Source organism: Falco cherrug, chromosome 1 (assembly GCF_023634085.1).
Source record: "Falco cherrug isolate bFalChe1 chromosome 1, bFalChe1.pri, whole genome shotgun sequence".
Taxonomy (NCBI): domain Eukaryota; kingdom Metazoa; phylum Chordata; class Aves; order Falconiformes; family Falconidae; genus Falco; species Falco cherrug.
Window position 1 is genome coordinate 19759128 of NC_073697.1, and position 22604 is coordinate 19781731.

Consider the following 22604-nt stretch of genomic DNA (forward strand, 5'->3'; position numbering starts at 1 on the left):
TTACAGTTGAGAAAACATCCTGGAGTTATCATGGGCTCAATACACAGTGACAACAAATCCACCAACACAACTGGTCCACATCAGGAAGGACACTGAGACAGAAGTGGAAAGCATTCCTTTGCTGCTGTGTAAAACCTTATTCTGTCCACAAACAGAATACCGCGCCCAGTTCTCACCCCTGCGGTTCAAGAAAGACGTACTGGAGTAGGAGAAGGGCTACAAACGTGATTAAGGAAATAGCTGCTTTCAGAAGGCCGGCTAAAAAGGCCGGGATTCTTGGACAAGGCTAAGAGATCACATGCTGAAGGTCTACAAAATCATCCAAGTGGTACATCAACTAGAAGATGAAGGAAGTTATTACAGTACTTTGCGACACAAGAACTAGGGATGCTCCGTGAAAACAGTTGATCAAATAAGCATAAAAGAAAAACTTTTTTTTTTCCAAAACAGAGGAGGCAATGACTTTCAAGACATTGTTGCTACTAAAGCTTACAGAAGCAAATACTACCAGCACATTCAAAAACCGATCCGCCACAGACATGAGGCCCATAAACTGATTCCAAAAGGACTAAACAGGTGCCTACCTTGTAACATGCCTACTGCGAACACTGGGGGATAAGCACAATTTCTCTGCCAGAGACAGGCTTGAGACCCATTCAGAAAGCCAGAGGACCACCATTTCAATGTTATGCTACAGAGAAATCAAACTAGGAGAGGTCCCAAAATCCACCTGAAAGTTTAACAGAGTACTAAAGAGATTTCAGTCCTAAAGAGTTAAATATTTAAATTTCCTAATACATTCCTTCTTACCGACACCTGAAAAGATGTTTTCAGGATTGCCAATAATACCAGACCAGCACAGTTCAGTACTACAGAGTCAGCATGTAGTACATACAGAAACCTTTTTTTTTTTTTAAGGGTACAAAATACTCCACCAATACAGTAATACAGCTGTTACGCACTTCAGTAATCTCTCCTGCTTTACATATGCTAAGAAACAATTTTCGGCTTTCTTATACCTTCGCTTTAGCAAAATACCACCAGCGGAATCCTACCGTGCACGCACACTTCACAGGCTTCTCTTATCCTCAGCAAAACCTAAACATTTTCAAGATGCAGCTGAAGATCAAACACAGAAGGACGCAAACAAAATCTCAAACCATTACCGATGCTTCAGGGTTTTACCGGGCACTGCCTGAACGTCGGTTCCGATGCTCAGGGGCAGCTTCGGGACAGGCCGACACAACCGGTACCCCCGCGGGCGGTGGGTGCCCCTGTGGCCCCCACTCCAGCTGCGGCGCATCCCCTGCCCCCGAGCCCGGGGCGTTGCTCCCCTTGGGGACCAGGCGGCTCCCCCCGCCGCCCCAGCACAGCCCGGCTCCGCGCTTCCCCCCGCCGCCCCCGGCACCGCCGCCCCCGCAGGCGCCCTGCCCGCCCTCCGGCGCGCCCCTGGGGGCGGCAGCCCCAGCGCGGGGGTGCTCGGTGCCTCTCAGGGCACCCGTAGGCAGAAGAGGCCCGAGGGGACCCCCACAGGACCCCCACAGGCCCGGGGGGCGCGCACCCTCCGCCGCCCGCCCCCGGTCTCAGCGGGCGCGCACTCACGGGGGGCGCCGCGGGCCGCGGGCCGCTCCCTCGCCGTCGCTCGCCGCCTCCTCCCCGATGCCGGGCAGGGTGACCGGCGGGGCCCTGGCACCCGCCCGCCCCCCGGGCTCCCTGTCCGCAGCGGCGGTGGCCGGGCGGGGAGACCGACCGACCGCTCCCCCCGGCCGCGCCGCCCTGCCCGGGGCCGGGGGCCGCGGGCCGGGGGGCGGCGCGGGGGCGCGGCGGAGCCTGGCGAGGAGCGCGCCCAGGTGCGTCGGCGCCACCTTCATGGCGGCGGGGCGGGAGCCCCTGCCCGCCCTGGGCCCGCCGGCGGGAGCGGCCCCGCGGCCGTTGCTAGGCGAGACAAACGGCGCCGCCGGCCCGCGGCGGGCTGCGAGCGCGGGGCAACGACCGGCCGCAGCCCGGGCGCGAAGGACTCGGGACGCCGCGTTCCTCCTTCCGTTAAAACCCCACCTGACGTTAGGGGCAGAAACCGCCCCACCAGCCGGGGTGGCGGCACCGCGCCCCCCACGCACCGCACGGGGCTTTACCGCAATGGCGCCCCGCGGCAACGGCCCGCGCCCCGGGATGCTACCGACAACGCCGGGCAGCCTAGAGAGCCAGAGGGCGCCGGGATCACGGGGACCTCTCTCTCGTGCCAAAACACCAGCAGCGGTGGCCCAAGCCGGGCAGCTGCGCCAGGGGTGGGGCACAGCCCCCCGCCCCGGCTTTGCAGCACGGGCTTGGCTGCCTGCATGAAGCATCATCACACCAGCAGCAGTGCGGGACGCAGTAACGAACAGCTGGTATTAACGGACAGGGTGAATGTTGTGGCAGCGCACAATCTGGCAGGTAGCACAGCCCTTGGCAATGTCCAAAAGGACGGCACAGGCTGAGGGGTAGCACAGTTGCTTTACGAGCCCCGGACCGCGCACCTCACAGCAAGCTGCACAACCAACTTCAAGCTGGCAGCTGCTGGCAGACACCAACCAAGGATACAAAGTACAGAATTTTATCCCTGCCTTGTCTTCCTAGCACGTCAAGTAGTGCAATGAGCTGGCAGAGCGGAGCACACGTGACACCAAGCAGAGGACTGAGATTTGCAATTGGGATATCCTTGGCCTTTGTTCTTACAAGCTGGAATAAATATGCTCTGACCAAGCCTCATGGAATAGGCCCACATCAATCTAACAGCAGCACAATCTGCATTTATTCCTCACCATGCCAAAAAGCCTTGGCTGAGCCACAGTGAAAACTGCACAATTGAGCACATGGGTGTGTAGTGTATTTGGAGTGTATTCACCTCGGCTGTAGCCCCAAAGCAACCCTGCATGAAGACCTGGAATAGAACCTTTTCTGACCATCATTGTCCGTAACTTGTTCATTACTCCCCATCATTCAAGAACCACAAAGCCAGGTTCCACCCAAATCTACAGACCTGAGCATCCTGCCTCACTCAAGTCATTCAGATATTCTGCTTTCAATACAGATAATTGCTTTTTAGTCCTAAGTACTATCTTTGACACTACAAGTTTGGAGCTCTTTTTCATTTATTTGGTATCCACCTCCTCAACAAATCAGCCTAATACAGTCTCAGGCTGCCTACAGCAAAGAAACCACCCAGCTCAGATACAGACCGTTAACTCTTTGCCACAGTAAACCCATTTATTTACTCTAATTAATATTGCCAAACAAATGTACAGGAGCAGAGCAGAAGCAGGTAACTTCCAAACAGGGCAAATTTATATGAAAATTTTATGTCAGGTATAATTGATGATTACTGTTGGCCCTGTGCTTACTGCTTTTGTGCCTTTTTTAATGTTAGTCAAATTCTCATTGTAAGTCTTTATAATTTTTTTTCCTGTTGTAAATTATTTTAAACTAAATGTAGGTACTGAAATAACTGTTTAGAATGCATCATCATAGTTTTATCATTGAAAATTATCTTCCCTCATCAGCAAGTACTTTTAGTTTGCATCCTTAGCTATATTACAAAACTACGCACCTGTAACACATTTTTTCACTGTTCTGAGACTGACTTTGGGGGCCATTTGTAGCAGCAAAAAAAAATCTTCGTAGGATTTAGACATGTTGTCATTTGTCAGGGTTTAAGGGCCAGAAAAGTCCATTTGATCATCTGGCCTGAGCTCTTGTATCACATTTCACTTCAGCGTTTCTCTGTGTGTTCTCTGCATCTTTATGTCATTTTTAATATCTGTGTGAACTGCTAACATTTTCTAAACAATTTATATTGATGTGGAATGACAAATTCTGCTACTGTGTGTCATAACAGATTTAGGAAACAGAGGAACCCTTTCGCATGTTAGTCTTTAAATAAGAGAAACAACGACTGACGTGTGTATACCTGGCACGACATCCTTACCTGCTTGCCTCCTCAACTTTCATGGCTTAAGCATGAAGAAAGAATTTGTCACTTCACCTGAAAAGGTCAGAAAGATGAGATGAAAGCATCACAATGGGGATAATCCTATTACTGTAATTAGGAAATCATCATCTATCACTTCAACTGTAAACAAAGCCTTTTTTTTTTCATTCAGCACTTTCTCAGCAAGTGAAGACTGTCTGCATCCCCTTTCTTCACTCTTCTGGTGCGTGCAGAATCTACTTCATTAATTATTTTTCTCATTTATATTTTTTATCATCATGGGACATATAAACCTATTAAACCCAATGTTTTTCATCTATGCATCTAATAAATCATGAGGAAAAACTGCTTAAAAGGTTAGGTATTGAATTATCTGAAAGCTGTTTTCTAAAGCAGTAAAACAGCATTCTTAGAGTAATGGTGGTATTGAAACTGATGAGGGAAATGCTAGGGAGAAACAAGCAATTTAAAAATATCCTGAGCTACTGAAGGATCACACACCTACTAAAAATTGAAAAAGTTTTTACAAGGTCCTTGAAACAGCAATTATATATTAACAAAAACATACAAATGACTGTCTAGTGTCTAATTTACCATTAATTGTACTCAAACACTGAAAAATTGGCAACCAGTCTCAAACATTATAAACATCCTTTCAGAGCACACTTTGCTGGTTCTCAGCTCCCTCCAGATCAACCTACTAGCCCACAGGTTTGAACATTAATGCTCTGGCAATTGCCAACCAGCCCATGTTTCTGTAAAATATGTTAAGGAAAAAACAAACTCGATAAATATATAAGAAATTACACTACAGAATTCTATCTCATTTCCTTATAATTTTCTTTTAGCTATCGAAGGCAAAACTATATACAGTCATAAAGAAAAAAAATAATTGAAATTAATCTGCTTTAGAAATTTTTCTCCCACTCTACCTGTAACTGTCACAGAAATATTTCCAATACAATTTAAAACAGTTTCTTTTGGAGTGTTATGTTGTTGTTGTTTCACTGGTAATGAAATTACGGTAGCACCACCTCCCACAAAGCTGTCTTCTAGTTATGCTACAGAAATACCTATGCCTTCACTCATTTTATACAGGTACACCAGCTGTGCTTTTGCCATGTTTCACATTGATTTCAAGTTCTATTTAAAGGCACACATATAGTTTTATGGGCATTCAAAGAATTAAGGTGACATCTCTCAGTATAAATGTGCTTCTACCAGATCTGTCTCTGAATTTCAGTAGGGAAGAGTAAAAAAAAAATAATCATACCGCATTGATGAGTCAGTTGACTCATTAGTCTGAAAATCTGTTTTTGATAGTCACCAGTACACCCATAAGGCATAAGCAGTCCTTCACTGCATGCCCTGAACAGGCTGCTCACAGGGTCACGTTTCTTTCCATGGCTTTTTCTTAAAATAGAAGTTTTAAAACTCAGTTTGAAACTCTGCTACACTCCTTGGTTTCAACTACACAAATAATTTTCCATGTTTCTTACTGTGCTGCACAAGGAAAGCTTACCAGTTTTAATTTCACTGGATCTACCCATGTTTTATGAATGCAAGCAGCAGTGTCCACTCCACCTTCTACACAGAATTTGCCATTTTATCATTATAACATTCTCTTTTGCATATCCCTTTAGAGAGTCTGTGTCTTTTTCTGCACTACAGCAGGTATTTTTTCCTAGAACATCAGTCATTCTCACTGGGTTTCTGCCACATTTTTGATACGCAGACTGAAATGACTGTTACTCACGATCCACTATCACTCATGATCCATTTTAACATGTCACTTCTGTGCAGGTGAATGAAAATACCAGCAAAAACATGAACATAAGACAAGTAAATTGAAATTATAGTGACCCTTACGTATCTTTACAGCATGACAAACTTTTTCAGGTCTCCCTGAAGGCTTGATTTCCAACAACAGAAAATACGCAATAAAATGAACCCTATAATTCAAATCTGTGCTTCCAGAATTCAGTGCGCTTTACTGTTAGATTTAAGTGCGATCACTAATTGCTGATGAAACGCACTGACTCGTTCTTTCTGGGCTGGCCAGTTCAAGATGCAGCGAGATCTGAACATTCCTCTTCTCAGGTGAAGTGCATGATACAACTTGTAATCCTGGATATCATCAAGAAAGATCAGTATGATGGAATCCCGACTTTGTTCAACAGCTTGCTGAAGAGCATGATAGACCTTAAAACTGAAGCGAAAATAAGACAAGAAAACATATTTTCTTTCATGTAGAGGGAAAAAATGACAAACAGTTCTTTAAATAGCTCAAATAATAGCACACTGCAAACTCAAGGACTAGACTCAAACAGGGGTCTTAATGTCTATTCTAGGATATAAAATTGTCATTACTTAAATTAATTACCTTCTAACAAAAGAAAAAAATCATCCTCTAAAATTATAACCTAAGTCTACTGTATTGATATAGCCTTGTTTAGTAAAGTTCCTTTCTTTTCAAGATCGCTACATAAGAAAGGTAAAAGACTCATTTATAGGCAAAAAAAAATTATCTTTGGATGCCAGTGATGTCACCCATTATTGCCCTTTATCAAACATCTAATTTTAAGGAAAGCAATTTTCACAGGTGACAGCTTGATTTTTTTGGAAAAAAAATGAAATTGACTGAGATATAAAATTTCTACTAGCGTACATGTGGAGCAATTAACTTCAGTTAGAAATTATTCTGAAGACATAATATATTAAGTAAATATAAAAGTAGAATTTGCATGGTATTTTTTACTAAATAGGTTTTTTTATTAAATTACACAGAAAAAAAAAAAAAAAAGACTACCTTGTTAAAAAATCTGTTAAGAAATTTTCCCCCTCACATACAATATTTCATATCCTACTCACTTTCTGCACCAGGGATCCTGTAAGAGGTGTTCAGTCACAACAAAAATAATCTTCCTGCTCATTTTTATACTGTTAACTGTGGCTTCAAATTCCGATACGCCTGCTTCAAAGTCCCGTTCTTCTAAACAAAACCTAATTTGAAAGCGGGGGTTTTTTTCCAGAGAGATGAAATTCTTAGACACCCAGTTCTTGTCCTGTCTTGCATGAATAACATAGGCATCATAATGAAACTCTTCCTGTTGTATGTCAAGTTCTTTAAAACCCAGTATTCGATTTACTGAAATATTCCAGTAGAAAGCTACTCTCCACCCTTCAAAATGGATTATAAGAACAGTAAAAATGAGTAGCATCACGGTAGTGGCAGTGATCACAAACAGAAGTTTAAACGGAGCACTGTCTTTGCAGGCTGAGCTATCAAAATGCAACACCAGACTACCGTGATACTTAGCTGGGGTGTTGCAAATGTACTGGGACCGCAATCCAGGCACATATGCTCGGGTCACATTAAGCCATTCAGCAAACCAAGCAATGCTTTCACAGGTGCAATCAAAGGGATTGGAATCCATCTCTAGTATTCTCAAGCTCTTGAAGGCTGGGCCAAACACTTTTTCTTCAACTGAGGTTATCAGATTTTTCTGAAGGTTCAATGAATTCAGAGAGGCTTGGTCATCAAACAGAGTTGCTGGAAGCACATTCAAATTATTGGATCCTAAATCCAAAATTTTTAATTGAAACAGACCCTTGAAAACCTGAACTGGAATCTCATCAAGCCCGTTTGATTTTAAATTAAGAATACTCAAGTTGGTAAGACTTCTTAGAAAAAGAACAGGGCCACCTGGATTTGCATGTTTCCAAAGTCGATCTAAATTATTGTGCTGCAAATCCAGAATGTCAAGTTTGTGAAGTCCATCAAACACATCTTCTTTCATGTTTGCTATGTTGTTATTGCTGATGTCCAGGACAGTTAGATTTTGTAGAGGGTGAAAAGGCGAAGGAGAAAGTGCCAGATTACTGCAACCTACCTTCCTCAGCATCAGTTTTCTAAGGCTTGGGACAAAAATGAATGATTCACTTCGCAAAGCCACATTTTTATTATAGGAAAGATAAATAACTTGTATATTATTGAGACCTTTAAACTCGTGACCTGTGAGCTCCTGACTAATTTCATTGAGACCAAGATCAAGAATTTTCAGGTGTCCCAAGGAGGAAAATGCCCCACTTTCCATTGTGGAGATTCTTGTTTTTGTGAGGTTGAGAACGTGCAAACTGGAATTAGCAAGTGATGAAAATGTTTTATTAGTTATTCTTTGTAAGTTTATGTTGCAGTTACAGAGACTCAGGTATTTCAGGTTGTGCAGGCCTGTGAACATATTAGCAGTAATTCCTGGAAAATTATTATTATCCATTATAAGGTACTCCAGCTGGTATAACCAGTGAAAGGAAAAATCTTCAATTTTCCCATTAAGTGAATCTATCAGATTCAGATATTTGAGGCTGGATAATCCGTAAAACGAACGTGAAGATACATGAAAGTTATTACGCTTCAGATTTAAGTACTGTAAACTTGAAAGCCACTGAAATGAGTCATCTTCTATCACAGACAGAGAATTTTGGGAAAGGTTTAAAACTGTGAGATTTGTTCCTTGCAGACCCTGGAAAGTTGACTTGCCAATGTACGAAAGCTTCACACGGCTCAGTGAGAGGTTCTGAATCGCTGTGTTTGATAATTCGGTACAAAGTTTCTTTGTGCGATTTTCACCAAGTTCAATGTTGTTCAGTATGAGGCCAAAAAGATTTCCAATTGTATGTAAACATCCTACGTGAAACTGAAAGGAAAAGAAAAAAAAAAAAGAGTTCGACCTAAACAAGGGGATTATGTAAGAAAGTTGATCCCTAAAGCTAAAATTTGGAAAGGTTTTCAAACGAGATTTTCAAGCAGAAAGTAACTCCTACACTCAGATTTTTCCAAAGCCAAGTTCAGACAAACATTTCTTGGAGTTTATACTTCTTGCAATAATAGTTCTAGAATTTGTAACATGCTTATCATAATTCTGATTAGCACTTTTTTAGAAGTGCTTAGTGAGATGAAAGTTAAATCTCATTGCTAAAACTCTTTCACTAGAAGCATCTTAGAAATTGAGACAATCTCTTCCTTCAGCTTTCTTTCATTGGCAGCTGCCAGGAATATCAATATACTACTGCAAAGCCAGATGTACTGTAAAAAAAGTTATTTCGGCCTTCAGACAGCCAAGAAGAAACAGAGTTTCTCTGTGTGAGCAGAAGCTACGCTCATGGAATGTGATACTACACACTTCCTTCCACAGTTCAGATCACAAGCCTCCACTGTAGTGCTGGCCTCTCATCTTGATTCCTGTATCAGCTGAATAATTAAATACTCCACTGGTGAGAATTATTCAAATGCATAAGGCTGCTTTTCAGACAGCAGTACTGTAAAATCAGAGCAGCCCAAACTAGCAGAGAGCAGCGCTGCCCAAGAAAGGCGCAGTTCCATCTACTTATCCACACGCATGTGCCAATATGGCCATACGTGCAAGTCACACACTAAACCAGCCAGGGAACCAGCCTGACTGCAAGCTAACCAAGCCAAAAAATCTGCAGCTTCCCCAGTGATCTAGTGCATAGCCTCATTAAAGCTTGTACCAGAAAGAGGGAGGGATGAAGCAGTCAGGGGAAAGAGGACAGTGGGGCTGCCTCTCACCCGTGGTACAAACTTACGCCACTTCAAAATATTCTTCTAATTTTAATGTACACGTTCTTTACAGATCAGTCAACTGGGAAATAAACCAAGCAAATGCAAATTCAGCATTCATATGCTGAGGGTCAGCCAGCTTAGAGCTGCTACACATACCATCACTCTTCAAAGAATCGTGTTAACACCAAGAAGTGGGTCAGAGAGAACAGTGGGGTAGGTGGCTAGGAAAACGCCCACTTGCTTTTTTAAAGGCGCAAGTATACTTTTCTGCAATGATTACTTCTCTGGGGTACCCCACATGCACAAATGAATGTTCTCTTTGATTAGGAAGTGACCTAGATTGTAAAACTAGCCTTGCGTATCACCTAATATTGTACTTTTTCCCCACTTAGAAAGTATGTCAACTGTTCACCTTCAGCACGTACAAAAAAAATCCTGCATAGAAAATATCCGGTAAGGGTTCACACAACTACTTGATCTAGCTCTTGCTTGTGACCTCTGATCTGCATGGAACCAGCTCTTGCTGATTTCGGTGGGACAAAAATAATTATGTGTATCACTACTGGAGGTCAGAAGTAATGCTGTATATAATAGAATGGTTTTACCGTGGACCTCAGTGAATAAAAAAATGTAATGTAAGTGCCAGACAATCATAAAGGATAAATCAGGATAGTTCCATTTTATACTTACGACTGTTGAATTTCTGTTGAAATGCTTCCTACCTCTGTCAGTGGATTTGATGACAAATCAATACTATTCAATGAGGTGTTGCTAAGAAAACTGAAGTCTTCCTTTTGTAACTCAGTGATTTGATTGCTATTCAATATGAGCTCACGAAGGTTCTCCAACTGTTGCTGTATTCCTAAATTTGCTGACTTCAAAAAATTATGAGATAGGTCCAAAATATTCAAGTTCTGAGGAGAAGATGCAAGCAGAAAAATATAAAATTCTTTTTATTTTCTAACATACAAAACCATCTTGAAATATTGCATTACAGTCTAACTGATTAGAAATTAGTTGCAATACTACAATTAAAATAAATTTGTAATATAGAAATGGCAGCTTTCAAGCTCCTGCAGGAAGAAGCCTTCTGCATCTTCCACACCTGTAACTTTCATTGCATTCATGGTCTTAACCTGCTAAAATATCTACTGCAAACCAAAGAATTACTTTATCTAAAATTCCTTATGGTCACTAAAAGCCCTCCTGCTCCTGTGATAAAAGCAAAAGTCTACAGCTGGCTGCAGTTACAACTAATGCAATATTAAATCTTGTATTCCACCCTTTTCACTGTGGTCCACCCCGTAAATGGAAGTGAGGAATGTGAAGAGGAGCCCAGTAGCAGCCTACAAAGACCAGTGCCATACACTCCAGCTCATGCCCAGGTGCTCAGGCTCCTCTCACAGAGGAGGAGATTCTGCCCTACACGTGATTCCACAGAATGTGCCTTGAGGTGCCTCAAGGAGGCCTCCATCAGTAACCGGGCAGCAGCAATGTGAGGAAGGCCAGAACATCCATCCCGTTTCCAGCACCAAAGCTGGCTGTACTCATTCATACTTCATTGAGAGTCAGCAGTCCTATGATGCAAGCCAATACATTTTATGTAACTGCACTGGAATACTGAGTTTAGCAGAAAAGTTCAGACTTGTTCAAAACAACATGCACACTCATTAGAATGTTGTACAACAATTAATAACCATGCATTGTCTGTATTTTCTGTTGTCCTCAGGTCCTTTGTTTTGCATGATTCCCTGCCTGGTGCAAAGACAATGGAACAGTCTCTTCCTGCCTCCTCTGCTGGTCCCCCAGCCTCACAGATGCTAAAAAGAAAGATGTTTAACCACATGTAAGCTACCAGGAAAAACAAAGCTAAGAGTGAAAAGGTTTTTACTCTTTCTCAATCCCCCAAGTCCTGAGAGACACTACATTCAGCCTGAGCAATGGCTTTCATGGTCTGAGTAATTACACCTTGACCTTGACAGCTTAGGCTAGCTACCATGTTTAGACCCCAGGCAACTCAGATTCCAGGCCATCCATTTTGCCCTACATGTCATCTGCTGCTGCTATTCTCTCTGCACTGTATGAAGAGATGCCTTTATGGCATGCAACAGGGAAAAGGGCATGGAGAGCACTGACTCATAAGGAAGGCTGAGACTCTTAACACAAGAAGCCACTAGGCCTTTTCTTTAGAAAAACAATGAAGTAAGATTATATGGTGGGTATTTCCAGATGTAAATAAGCAGCTGTTCTGCTATACACTGGAAGATAAGAGTATATTCCCCGTTTATACTTCATTTACATGAAAAGGTGCATTTCTAAAACTTACCTCCAGGTTTTTGAAAGGATCATTTTTTATATCTATTCTATTGTATCCTAGATTGAGTTCAGTCAGGTTGGTGCAGGAAGAAAAGACTCTGTCAGGGAGCTTATGCAATTCATTATGTTCTAACTTCAGAATCTGCAACAGGGGCACATTTCGGCACAAATCTGGTTGCAGTTTAGAGATGATGTTGTAGCCTGCATTCAAGTAAACCAGTTGGCTGTACTGGGTCAGATTTGCAGGACCTAGCTCTCTTAGCTGATTATGAGAGATGTCCAAACCCGTTATATTGTTTGGAAGATCAGAAGGAATTTGAGTCAGCTTTAGGTGACTGCAGTCAGCCATTTCGTATCGGATCTGACATTGCTTTCCAGCTGATACACAGAGCAAGCAGACAGACACCAGTCTCACAGATAAGCTGCTCCACCAAAGAACCGCACTTCCCATCATTTTATCTGCAAAGGTAAAATGAACACAGTACAAATTACAATAATTTTGACACAGCTTATATCTGTGAATGAAGCAAGAAGATGAAGCAAGCCAAGCCCAAAAAAGGTGTAGCTTTATGCTGAGCAAACTATTTTTCACCCATAAGGTAGCATTCATTTCTGCAGCAAATGCCAATAATCTCTCTAAATTACGTTTTCTATAAAAACAATAGTATTGTGTCATGTAAAAATAATTATGTTCAAAAAGCTACCAACACTTTACCTATTATCAATGCAAATTTCCAACAATTTTCGCTTTTCTGGTTCATTTTGCATTGCTTTAACATGCATAAAATACAATAAATATGACAAATAACACACAGGCCCCTCAATGTTAATCACTGAGCTCTGAGCTTAACCACACTGATAAATATTTATAGTTAATGCAGTAAGAATGCCTAATATACCATTTAATTTACAGTTCTCGCAGTTTTTTAACAAGCCAGCCACACAAAATTATGTCTTTCCATCCCATAGTGAAAGAAGAAATACCAGGCTACAGAAAGATGGATGAGAAAGTAAGAGCAGAGGAGGAAAAAAAAATCAGTACCAACCTAATCAGAGAAAGAAACGGAGAAGAGACAACGTGTAGAGAAAACACTGTCCACAGATTCAATACATTTCTCCAAATACTTCCAGGAAAATTTACACATTTAAGAATTTTTATACCCCACCCCATATGTTCGGAGCATTTCCATTACGGTGTCAACCTCTGTCCACTGGTGCTCCAAGCTTCAATGGCTCTGCCTGTTTAGGCATTACATTTCCAATGAATCTCAGACTTCACATTTTATTCAGTTTCTATTTAGTATCCATAAGCTTTACATTTACCTGGTGATCTTTTACATGGCTTAATACTAGATAAGGAAGAAAATCAATTCCACGCAAATTCTGATTGGGATAGAGCTGTGAGAGCTGAGAAGGGTTTGACGAGCCTGCTGAGTCATACAGCTTGTCTAATTAAATAGCATTTCTGCTAATCAAGGGAAAAGTCCAGTGTATCTTCCATATCATTCTCTTCAGAATTAATGTTTAGCAGAGGGAGAAAAAATACTTTGGGAGTAGTTGCCAGAATACTTTTCCATGCTTTAGCAGAGAACAGTAAGCTTAGGTTCCTCCACTTCAGTTTTTTCTTTTTTTAAAAACATAAAGCTTGTATTTTCACCCCTGAAGCTTTGAGTGTCTCCACAATCTCCATATACACATATCTGTATGGCCTTCTGCCAACCAACTTGGAACCACCTGCAACCTCAGCCTACCAGTGAGTAACGCCTCAGCACAGTGGGCTCCCAGGCAGAGAAGACTATCAGTGCCCCACTACGCAACAGGCTACAGAAGGGAATTTAATCTTACTAATCTTAACAGGAATCTAGAAGAGCTTCTCCAAAAACTAACTCCTAGGGACACGAGCTTAGTTCTGTAGCTTACATTTTCCTTTGCTTGGAACCCGTGTTTAATTAACATGATACAGCTTTAAGCACATTAGATTACTGGTCAATAGCAAACAATGAAACATGACACAAGAAATTAAACCACCACATGGGGGGGGGGGGGGGGGGGGGGGAAGCCTTCAGAACTGATGTTTTTTTGAAAGGAGGACTTTTCGCTACCATAACAAAACACTCTGAGGAACTGACACGGCAATCTGCAGCCTCAGCAGAGTTTAGCAGGTCAGACCTCTGCAGAGTTTGGCTCCATAGGTGACCTGCCTTTTCAGAGGGCATGCATCAGGACTGTTCCAGTGACAAAAAGCCACATTACAGTGGCCAGAGGGGAACCCTGAGTGCCTCCATGGGACCAACCTGGCCATTTAGGGAGAGACATCAGTAAAATGCAGTGGGAGCGGGAACACCAGCAAGGGAAAGAGGGACCTAGATAATTACAGAAGTATACAAAAAGGACTGCAAAAGAAGATTTAAAATAAACCTTAATTAAAAAACAGTTCTTGTCTGGGTACTGCACGTAGGCCTGACCCATCTCCTGCAGCTCACACAGCCTGGCTCTCCACTCACCTGCCACCAGCAAGCAGGCAAGGGGAGGACCAGCAAATACCTGAACCTGAGGGTCCTGCAGCCAGCCTGACATGCTACAGCTGCTGCTCAACACTGCACCCGTGTCCCTGTAGCTGAGGAAAATAAAGGACAACTTGTCCTGCCTCACTCCTCTGCACCCCCGCTGCTGGAAGAGCTAAGGAAAACTAAGGGGGAGCTTGTCTCTAACAAAAGCTTTACCTCTGGCCCGCATCCCTGTGAGAGTTGGGTTTACGGAGATCAGACAGCTGCCAGGCTCCTCGACAGCTGCTGCTAGCTCATCTTTATGTTTGAAAGGCTTAAAAAATGTACTGCACAAACACAAACTGAGTCCTTTGGCTGGCTTCCAGCGAGGCCTGAAGGGCTACACTTCTCTCCTGTTTCCACTGCAAGCAGCCTGGAGCCAGCTTTCAGTGTTCTGTGCTCCGGTCAGGGATCCAGTGGAGAGTACATGCACCCATTATCAAGACTTAAGGGATGGTGTTACAGAATAATCAATAAAAGGAAGGATGCAATTTTAATGTCATGAGCGAGAACTTCAAAAAACTGGAGCACCTCCTAGGGAGGGCCAGTCCCTCTTCACCTACATTGCCATTTCTTTTTTTCAAAAAGACAATGATACCTCCTGCCAGCTGGGACCACCACATCTGGGCACAAGCACCAAAGCACACCCGTGAAGCAAACAGCAGCGGCACTGGCTTTTCTAACTTGGAATTTAAGAGAAATCCAAGATGGAGGAGATCGCCCAAACTCCTGAGCAGTGCTTTGGCGTTGTACCCCGGCTACTCGCATTTATTAACAAGAAGGGAAGAATGCCATTCACTTACCGCTGCGCGCTTTATCTCCTTCACTTTGAAGGCACCCAGGCACTGCACAAGTTCCTCAGCACACCGAAACCGGGAGGAAACACGGTGCCCGGAGCGGGAAGAAGTGAAACCGAAAGCGGGAAGGGGGCGCCGGGGCGAGCGGCGGCAGCAGCGCGCGCGCTCCCGGTCCCGGTTTCCCTGACCTGAAATGTTTCAGGGGCGCCGGGGGTGGAAATGGTTAAACGCCGAGCTGGGCTGGCACTGACAGACCAGATTGCAGCACAGAGGTGTGTCACCGATGAGCAGCATCACACAATCCTGCTGGTAGCTCAATTACGATTTATTCCCAGCTAATTCCGCTGGCTCCGAATATCCTCGAGACCGTGTTCCAGAAGCAGGCATGCAGGCTGACGGGTTGCTGACATAGGAATATTACTCTTTCAATGTGCAGAGCACCAATACATTCCTAGGGAGCCACATAAAGCATCCCTTTTCAAAAAGGAATTTATTCACGTGAGAGAGCAGTATGTTACATTTTTAAGAGCGATAATAAAATACGTTCGCTTGTATTCAAAATAATACATTTAAAAAAAAAAAAAAAAGTTCTAGGTACAGCTTTTAGATGTGTGTCTTTTTCATACTGCTTGTGAATTCCCATGTCCCAGCTTTCCCAGGGACAGGGCCATCGGTGTCCTGGCGGGGACTTCCACAGCTGGATGTGACAAGGTGCTGCTGCTTCAGCGGCAGTGACGCTGCTGCATCCTCCGCGGGGCGCATCGCGCCGTGCTCCGGACACACCGACACCCCCCGGTTCACCTGACGTTTTTAGGTAGCCGTGCTGTCTCTTGGGTGGTGAGTGGCAGCTGCAGACCCACCCAGAAAAGAGTAAACATAGGCTCTAATTCTTCAAAATGTTTGAAATTACAGCTTGCAGCAATGCCTTAACTGCCTGCCCACCGGGAGCTCTGGGGAGGGAGGGAAGACCCTGCTGGTTTCTAACTTATATCCCATTAAATCTGGGGCTACTGTCAGAGCTGCTGCGGAGCCCAGGGAGGCAGGCTGGCTTCCAAAGCAGTTAGGGCCCTTACTTCCTACTCCAGCTCTCTGAGTTCTTTCAGCAACTGCCCAATATAAATTATATTTATTCTTGAAGTTAGGACACTGAACCTGGGACCAGAACCAGGGGGTTGAGTTGGAGCTTTGGAGCTGAAAGGCCCTAAAGCCTGTTTCGTTCCCATTTCACAGTTAAACCTTGACCCTCCCTTTCACCTTGCTACAGGAAGAGCAAATTTCTGTTCCATGCTGCCCTGTGTGCTTCTGCACTGGATAAGGTCATTTGATCATAAGCACAGCCCACCTGAAGTCACACCAAGTTACTCCAAAGAGTTTGCCTTTGTGTTCAGTAACTGCTACTTTGGAACAGGAGAGATCAATTAATGGTAACGAAGCATAGCAATTAATAACTTTTGCAGACCATTATTCCAGCATAGTGTCAGGTGTTTTGCCTCTTATCTCCCCCTACGCCATCTCATACTACAGACAAAGCATGCTCTTTGATCTCACCTCACAATTTATCGCCTCTCAGTCCTCTCTTCCCTATACACATAGGGGACTATAAGGAAGATGGAGTTGTTTCAGGCACAATGGAAGAAAACCATCTGATGCTGATGAAGCTGCTAATTTTATCAGTAATGCCTCTCCAGCACTGTAGCCTTAGAAAAATGTCAGTGGTTCAAAGAGACAATAGCACAAGAATGCTCAAAAAGCTCCACTCCTGTGGAGCACTTGCACTGGGGGTAAGAACATTTATTTTATTACAGAAAACTTCAAAACAACAAATCTCTTGTAGGCATTCTGCAGCATGATCTACAAGAACCAGAAGATACTGCTGTGCAAGGCAGTCTCTAGGGCATAGACAACCAGTGCAGGTTCAGCAAGCACGGTATTTCTGAGGCAGAGGACAAAGCAGACACGTTTGTGCTTATTTCAGTGGTGTGAAATCACATCAGGCTCTCAAGTCACCATAACCCCACTGTAGCTTCTTTTAAATTGTACTTAATGTCTTCCAGTGCTGGAAAGAACAGGGTAACTCATAACAGAGGGGCAAGTCAGGCATCACCATGTCCAGAGAATAACTTAGGAAAAAATCCAGCACAAAACCTAGGCAAGGCTCCCACAGTGTGGTCAAGGAAAGCAGCTTGAGTTGATTCTGAATGGCGATAAAAAGGCAAAATTCTGGAGATGTAGCCATTTCATATAATCTTTAACAGCAGCATAACCAGTTGCTGCACAGACCTAGTTTAAGCTTATCTGGGCTATAAGCACAGAAGGGTGGGGTCATAAGCACAGCATCACACTGAACACTCCCAGAGCAAACACGCCACCAAAACTCAGCCTAGTAAACATCAAAAAGGAAGTCTCCTGATCTTAACCTGATCTTCAGATACAAACAAGTATATTAACTTGGCACATGGCTAACTGGACTAGAAGGGAAGAGAGGCTGTCAGACAGAGTTAGCTTGCATCTACCTCCTGATAGACAAGGAGAGAGAATAGATGCTTTTCTGTGTTGTGATTACATTAATTCAGCCAAGTTTAATTGTGCTGTTGAAGAATTTAACAGGTCCTGTGCCTTTTGGGTGCAATAGTTACTTTAAGGCTCCTCACGCATCGCTGCTAATTCACAGGTTGTAAAAACTGAATTACAACATTAGCTTTTTGTGGACACAGAAGTGGAAAAGGGTGTCTGAGGACTGAAATGCAGATCAGTGATAAGGCAGACTATGTTCATTAGTGTTCTCCCAGATCTCTGTGTGCTCGAAACAGGAGAATTTGCTTCCATGCATTTCTCTTTTTTTATTCCTAGCGAAAAAATGACCTTGGCAAGTAGCTGAGAACTCCAGCCATTATTTGGGATTTAAGCTATCTAAGTAGCCAGTCATAAGCAGTGGCTCTGGCTAAACTGTCACCTGGAAATAACACGCAAAATGCCAGTGAGTGTGCTCAGATAAACTCTACAGCATTTGCTCAACAGGTTTGACACTGTGGTGCCTGCTTTCCTGATGTACTGCACTGTCTATAAAGATCAACTGCAACTGCAGAACAAGTCACATTATCTGAAAAATTCTGGCACTAGCATTCCCACAAGCTTATGTTGGTACAACCAGGTTGCTTTACTTAGCCTAGCCAGGAGGCAATTTACAGAACCGAGAACTAAAAATTCAGTTCGAGGATGGATTCCTGTTCAAAACCACCTCTTCTCTCCATACTGGGACAGTTACAAAGGCAGCCTTTGCAACACTCTTCTCTGCATCTTCCACTGCTCCAGCAAGAAGGATGCATCACTACTTGTATGTATGCTATGTTAATGCCTTTACTTTCTATCTAGGGAATTCTGTTCCCAAAGAAGGAAGAACCCTGGATCTGAAGAAATTATGTCAGTCACTTTTAAGTTAACATTTTAGTCATGATTAGAAACGGTCAAAATACTTCATTATTTCAACTTTTTTTTAAATAGGTATCACAAAATTTTGTGTTTGCACCACTGGAATATATATATATATATATATTTAATCTTGCTATTAAATGTTTTAACTTTTTACATACTGAGGTAGTAAGGGGGCTGGAATTTATGACCTGGGTATTCTCGTGTTGTGGAAATATTTTTTTGGCAATTCCTACCTCTAAGAACTCTCCCTGAAAGGTAACAGCCTTCTTAAAATATTGTTCTTATCCACCTTTCTCAACTAAGCAAGCACATTAAACACTTTTGATTTGCGGTAGCTTTTATTTCCTAGCATATCCCCCCAGTCTTTAATTGTCTGGTTTCAGAATCCCTTCCTTTTTTGCTGTTCCCCTTTTTTTCTGGCACATTTTCATGTTTGTTTGCACAGTACATTTCCAACAGAAAGTCTATGTCCCAATGCAGATCATATACAATTTCCCCCATACCAGGTGAGTTCACTCTGAACACAGCAAACTTTGACAGAAAGGAAGACTTTCCCTTGGTCGAGGATGGGGTTAGAGATCATTTAAGCAAACCGGACACCCACAAATCCATGGGCCCCAATGGGATGCAGCCCCGAACGCTGAGGGAGCTGGCAGCTGTTATTGCTAAGCCACTCCACTCTCCATGATCTTTGAAAGATCATGGAGAACAGGAGAGATGTCTGAGGACTGTGGAGGAAAGCCAGTGTCACTCCAGTCTTCAAAAAGGGTAAGAAGAAGGACCCGGAAAACTACAGACTGGTCAGCTTCACCTCCATCCCTGGAAAGGTGATGGAACAGTTCATCCTGGAGGTCATCTCAAAGCATGTGGAGGAAAAGGTGGTCATCAGGAACAGCTAAAGTGGATTCACCAAGGGGAATTCATGCCTGACCAACCTGGTAGCCTTCTATGATGGAATGACTAGCTGGGTGGATGAGGGGAGAGTGGTGGATGCTGTCTACCTTGACCTCAGCAAGGCATTTGACACAGTCTCCCACAACATCCTCATGCGTAAGCTCAGGCAGTGTGGGTTGGATGAGTGGACAGTGACATGGATGGAGAAGTGGCTGATGGCAGAGCTCAGAGGGCTGTGACCAGCAGCGCAGAGCCCAGCTGGAGGGCTGTAGCCAGGCGGCTGCTGACCCTGTTCCCCAGGGCTCAGTGCTGGGTCCAGCCCTGGTCAGCTTATTCACCAGTGACCTGGGTGAAGGGACAAAGTGTCCCCTCAGCGAGTTTGCTGATGATACCAAACGGGGAGGAGTGGCCAATTCACCAGAAGGCTGCGCTGCCATTCAGTGAGACCTGGACAGGCTAAAGAATTGGGTGAGAGGAACCTTATGAAGTTCAAAGGCAAGTGTAAAGTCCTGCACCGAGGCAGCAACAACCCCAGGCACCAGTACAGGCTGGGGGTGACCTGCTGGGAGGCAGCTCTGTGGAGAAGACCTGGGAGTTCTGGGGGACAGCAAGTTGCCCACAAGCCAGCAGCATGCTCTGGTAGCCAAGAAGGCCAATGGGATGTTGGGGTGCGTGAGAAGTGTGGCCAGCAGGTGGAGGGATGTGGTCCTCTCCCTGGGGAGGCCGCAGCTGGAGCGCTGTGCCCAGTGCTGGGCTCCCAGTTCGAGACAGACAGGGAACTGCTGGAGAGGGGCCAGCGGAGGGCTACAGAGGGGGTGAGGGGCTGGAGCAGCTCCTTTATGAGGAAAGGCTGAGGGAGCTGGGCCTGTTTAGCCTGGTGGAGACTGAGAGGGGATCTTACCGGTGTCTACAGATGTCTTAAGGGCGAGTGCCAAGAGGATGGGGCCGGGCTCTTTTCAGTGGTGCCCTGTGACAGGACGAGGGGCAGCAGGCACAAACTGCAACACAGCAAGTTCCTTCTGAATATGAAAAATAACTTCTTTACTGAGGGTGGCAGAGCACTGGCACAGGCTGCCCAGAGAGGTTGTGGAGTCTCCTTCTGTGGAGACACTCAAAACCCACCTGGACATGACTCTGTGCAGCCTGCTCCAGAAGTACCTGCTTTAGCAGGGGGTCAGAGTAGATGATCTCCAGAGGTCACTTCCAGCCACAACCATTCTGTGATTCTGTGATAAATGGAAATTATTTACACTCATGCTTGCAACACAGATAGCATACACTAGTACAAGTCTACCCCTCTACCACTCTTAGAAGTATTTTCTTACTAAAGACTATGCCTTTGAAGGCAATGTAATCTCTAGCTTCTACAGGTAGCCTGTATTTAAAAGAATCACAGCTGCATTTGATCATTGCATTTACTAAAACCTCTACTCAGTTATATCCAATATCTTTTTGCATTGCAACTTCTCAGTAGTCATTGTGGCCTGAAAGCCCTAAATGTTCAGATTCACTTTGAACTCACAGAAGATGCACAAAAGTGAATAAACATGCAAACATACCCACATAGTCCACCCTTTTTTCCTCCTCACCTCCAAGAAATATTTATGCTAACAACTGACTTCAAATCCAAAATTACTTCTTTACAATGGCCCCTGGTACACCTCTTGTCCACACCCATTCTCGGTTGCCTCGCATGAAACTATGAAAATAGTGACAATAAGTTGTTCTTTTTTTTTTTTCTCACCTAAATAAATATATTTTCAACCTACAAAATTTCAGTGGTATGAAAGCAGGCCCCATGAGCTGCCAGGTGCTAGGCTTCTAAGGTGTATCACAACAGCCATATACAGAAGTTGCTGCATCTGACTTCACTTGCAAGACAAATTATGAACATGCTTTTAAATGCAGTGAATATTGATTGTGAGTCTTCCAGAAATATCACCGATTAACATGATGCCAGTAAACCTCAAACAAATGATCCTGCTTCTGTGTATTCTGCCTAATCACGTGGGATTTTTGGCAATGCTGTTTTATTGTGAAGGATCCAAGGCTAGTTATGCACTGGTCCCAACAGGATGTTTTTTTTAAACCTGCCTTAGATTAACTAAAATTTATTATCTTGCTTTCAGTAGCTATAGCGTTTGGTTTGCTTAGCAGGATAGCCAAAGAAATTGTAAGTCTTTAGAAAACCAGATGTTTTCGGGGAACAACTAATTGGACAAAGCTTTTGAGCAAGAAATACCAAGTAATTTCAGCTTTCTCATTTAATTTTGACATGACAGAAGTAGTTTATTTTAGTAATAGTAAACATGGCCCGTATATTTTAGCTGTAACAAATATAACACAAAAATGATGAAGCTGAATAAAAGTATAGGATGATGTAACATGATTAAATGTTCCTGAAACAAAACTTCTGTTCTATAGGTGGTTTAAATGTCAATTTTTCATTCTTAGTTGGAGGGAACACAACAGCCATTTGAATCCAATCAACAACTCTTTTAGGCCCATCATCAACAGTGCCATTATGTAGCCCACACTCTTTACAAGAGGAACAGTGAAAGTTTGGAAAACATTCACATAGAAGAAATAACAAGAAAAGTCAATCAGAACTGCTATCACAATTATCAGGCTTTAACTATAATCCTGTTAGATTAAAATGTGAGGACTGATTCCCAGCACCAGTGCATTAGATTATTACTATATTCATCTGCAGAACTTGAAGATCTGTTGTTATTCAAAGGTTAAGATTGTGAAAGCTTTCATCTATAAATAAAGCGTGGAACAGTAGATTTCAATTCCTTCTCCTAGCCAGAGCAAAGGCGCAAAAAATAGAGAAGTATGTCTTATTGTAACTAGTGAAAAAATGCTAGGTTTAACAGTTTACCCACATTTCTGATTTCATTTAATTTGTAAGACAAGTTTTATGTAAGTGTTGGAAATATAACTATTTTTGACAGTGACAGTCTACAAAAAGCTGAAATCCAAGAAAAAAATAAGCAAAATTTAAAGCACTGGGCCTGATTCAATGTCTTAAAATTAGAGACTACTACATTTTTTTCTATATTGCA

At 43.4% G+C, this 22604-nt stretch overlaps 3 protein-coding genes across 5 annotated transcripts in view; all 3 read right to left on the reverse strand.

Moving 5' to 3' along the window:
• The window catches only part of FAM149A (family with sequence similarity 149 member A), a 32555-nt gene extending 28534 nt beyond the window's left edge, over positions 1 to 4021 (reverse strand). Inside the window, exon 1 of one of the 3 annotated variants that reach the window (XM_027797575.2) lies at positions 3965 to 4021. In XM_027797575.2, the coding sequence (XP_027653376.2) occupies positions 3965 to 3987 (23 nt within the window). In that variant the 5' untranslated portion in view covers positions 3988 to 4021. Of the gene's footprint in view, positions 1 to 1602; positions 1854 to 3964 lie in introns of those variants that run through there. The other 2 variants (XM_055702209.1, XM_055702216.1) reach the window with 2 other exon arrangements.
• A 1780-nt stretch (positions 4022 to 5801) lies between these two features.
• On the reverse strand, positions 5802 to 12321 carry TLR3 (toll like receptor 3). Its single transcript, XM_005433774.3, has 4 exons — positions 11878 to 12321; positions 10274 to 10465; positions 6839 to 8664; positions 5802 to 6176 (listed from the first exon to the last, which is right to left on the reverse strand). Exons 1-4 carry the CDS (start codon positions 12319 to 12321, stop codon positions 5948 to 5950), a joined length of 2691 nt encoding a protein of 896 aa, XP_005433831.1. The 3' UTR covers positions 5802 to 5947.
• The window catches only part of ADAD1 (adenosine deaminase domain containing 1), a gene marked incomplete at its 5' end in the record, with an annotated part of 32662 nt that continues 22260 nt past the window's right edge, over positions 12203 to 22604 (reverse strand). The window contains one exon of the mRNA XM_005433799.3: positions 12203 to 12326. The remainder of the gene's footprint in view (positions 12327 to 22604) is intronic.

Coding starts and splice junctions, on each gene's coding strand:
- TLR3 (XM_005433774.3), bottom strand. CDS start 12,321: ATGATGGGAAGTGCGGTTCTTTGGTGGAGCAGCTTATCTGTGAGACTG. Junction 10,466..11,877: donor ATCCTTTCAAAAACCTGGAG/GTAAGTTTTAGA, acceptor TCTTCTCCTCAG/AACTTGAATATTTTGGACCT. Junction 6,177..6,838: donor CAGGATCCCTGGTGCAGAAA/GTGAGTAGGATA, acceptor TTTTCGCTTCAG/TTTTAAGGTCTATCATGCTC.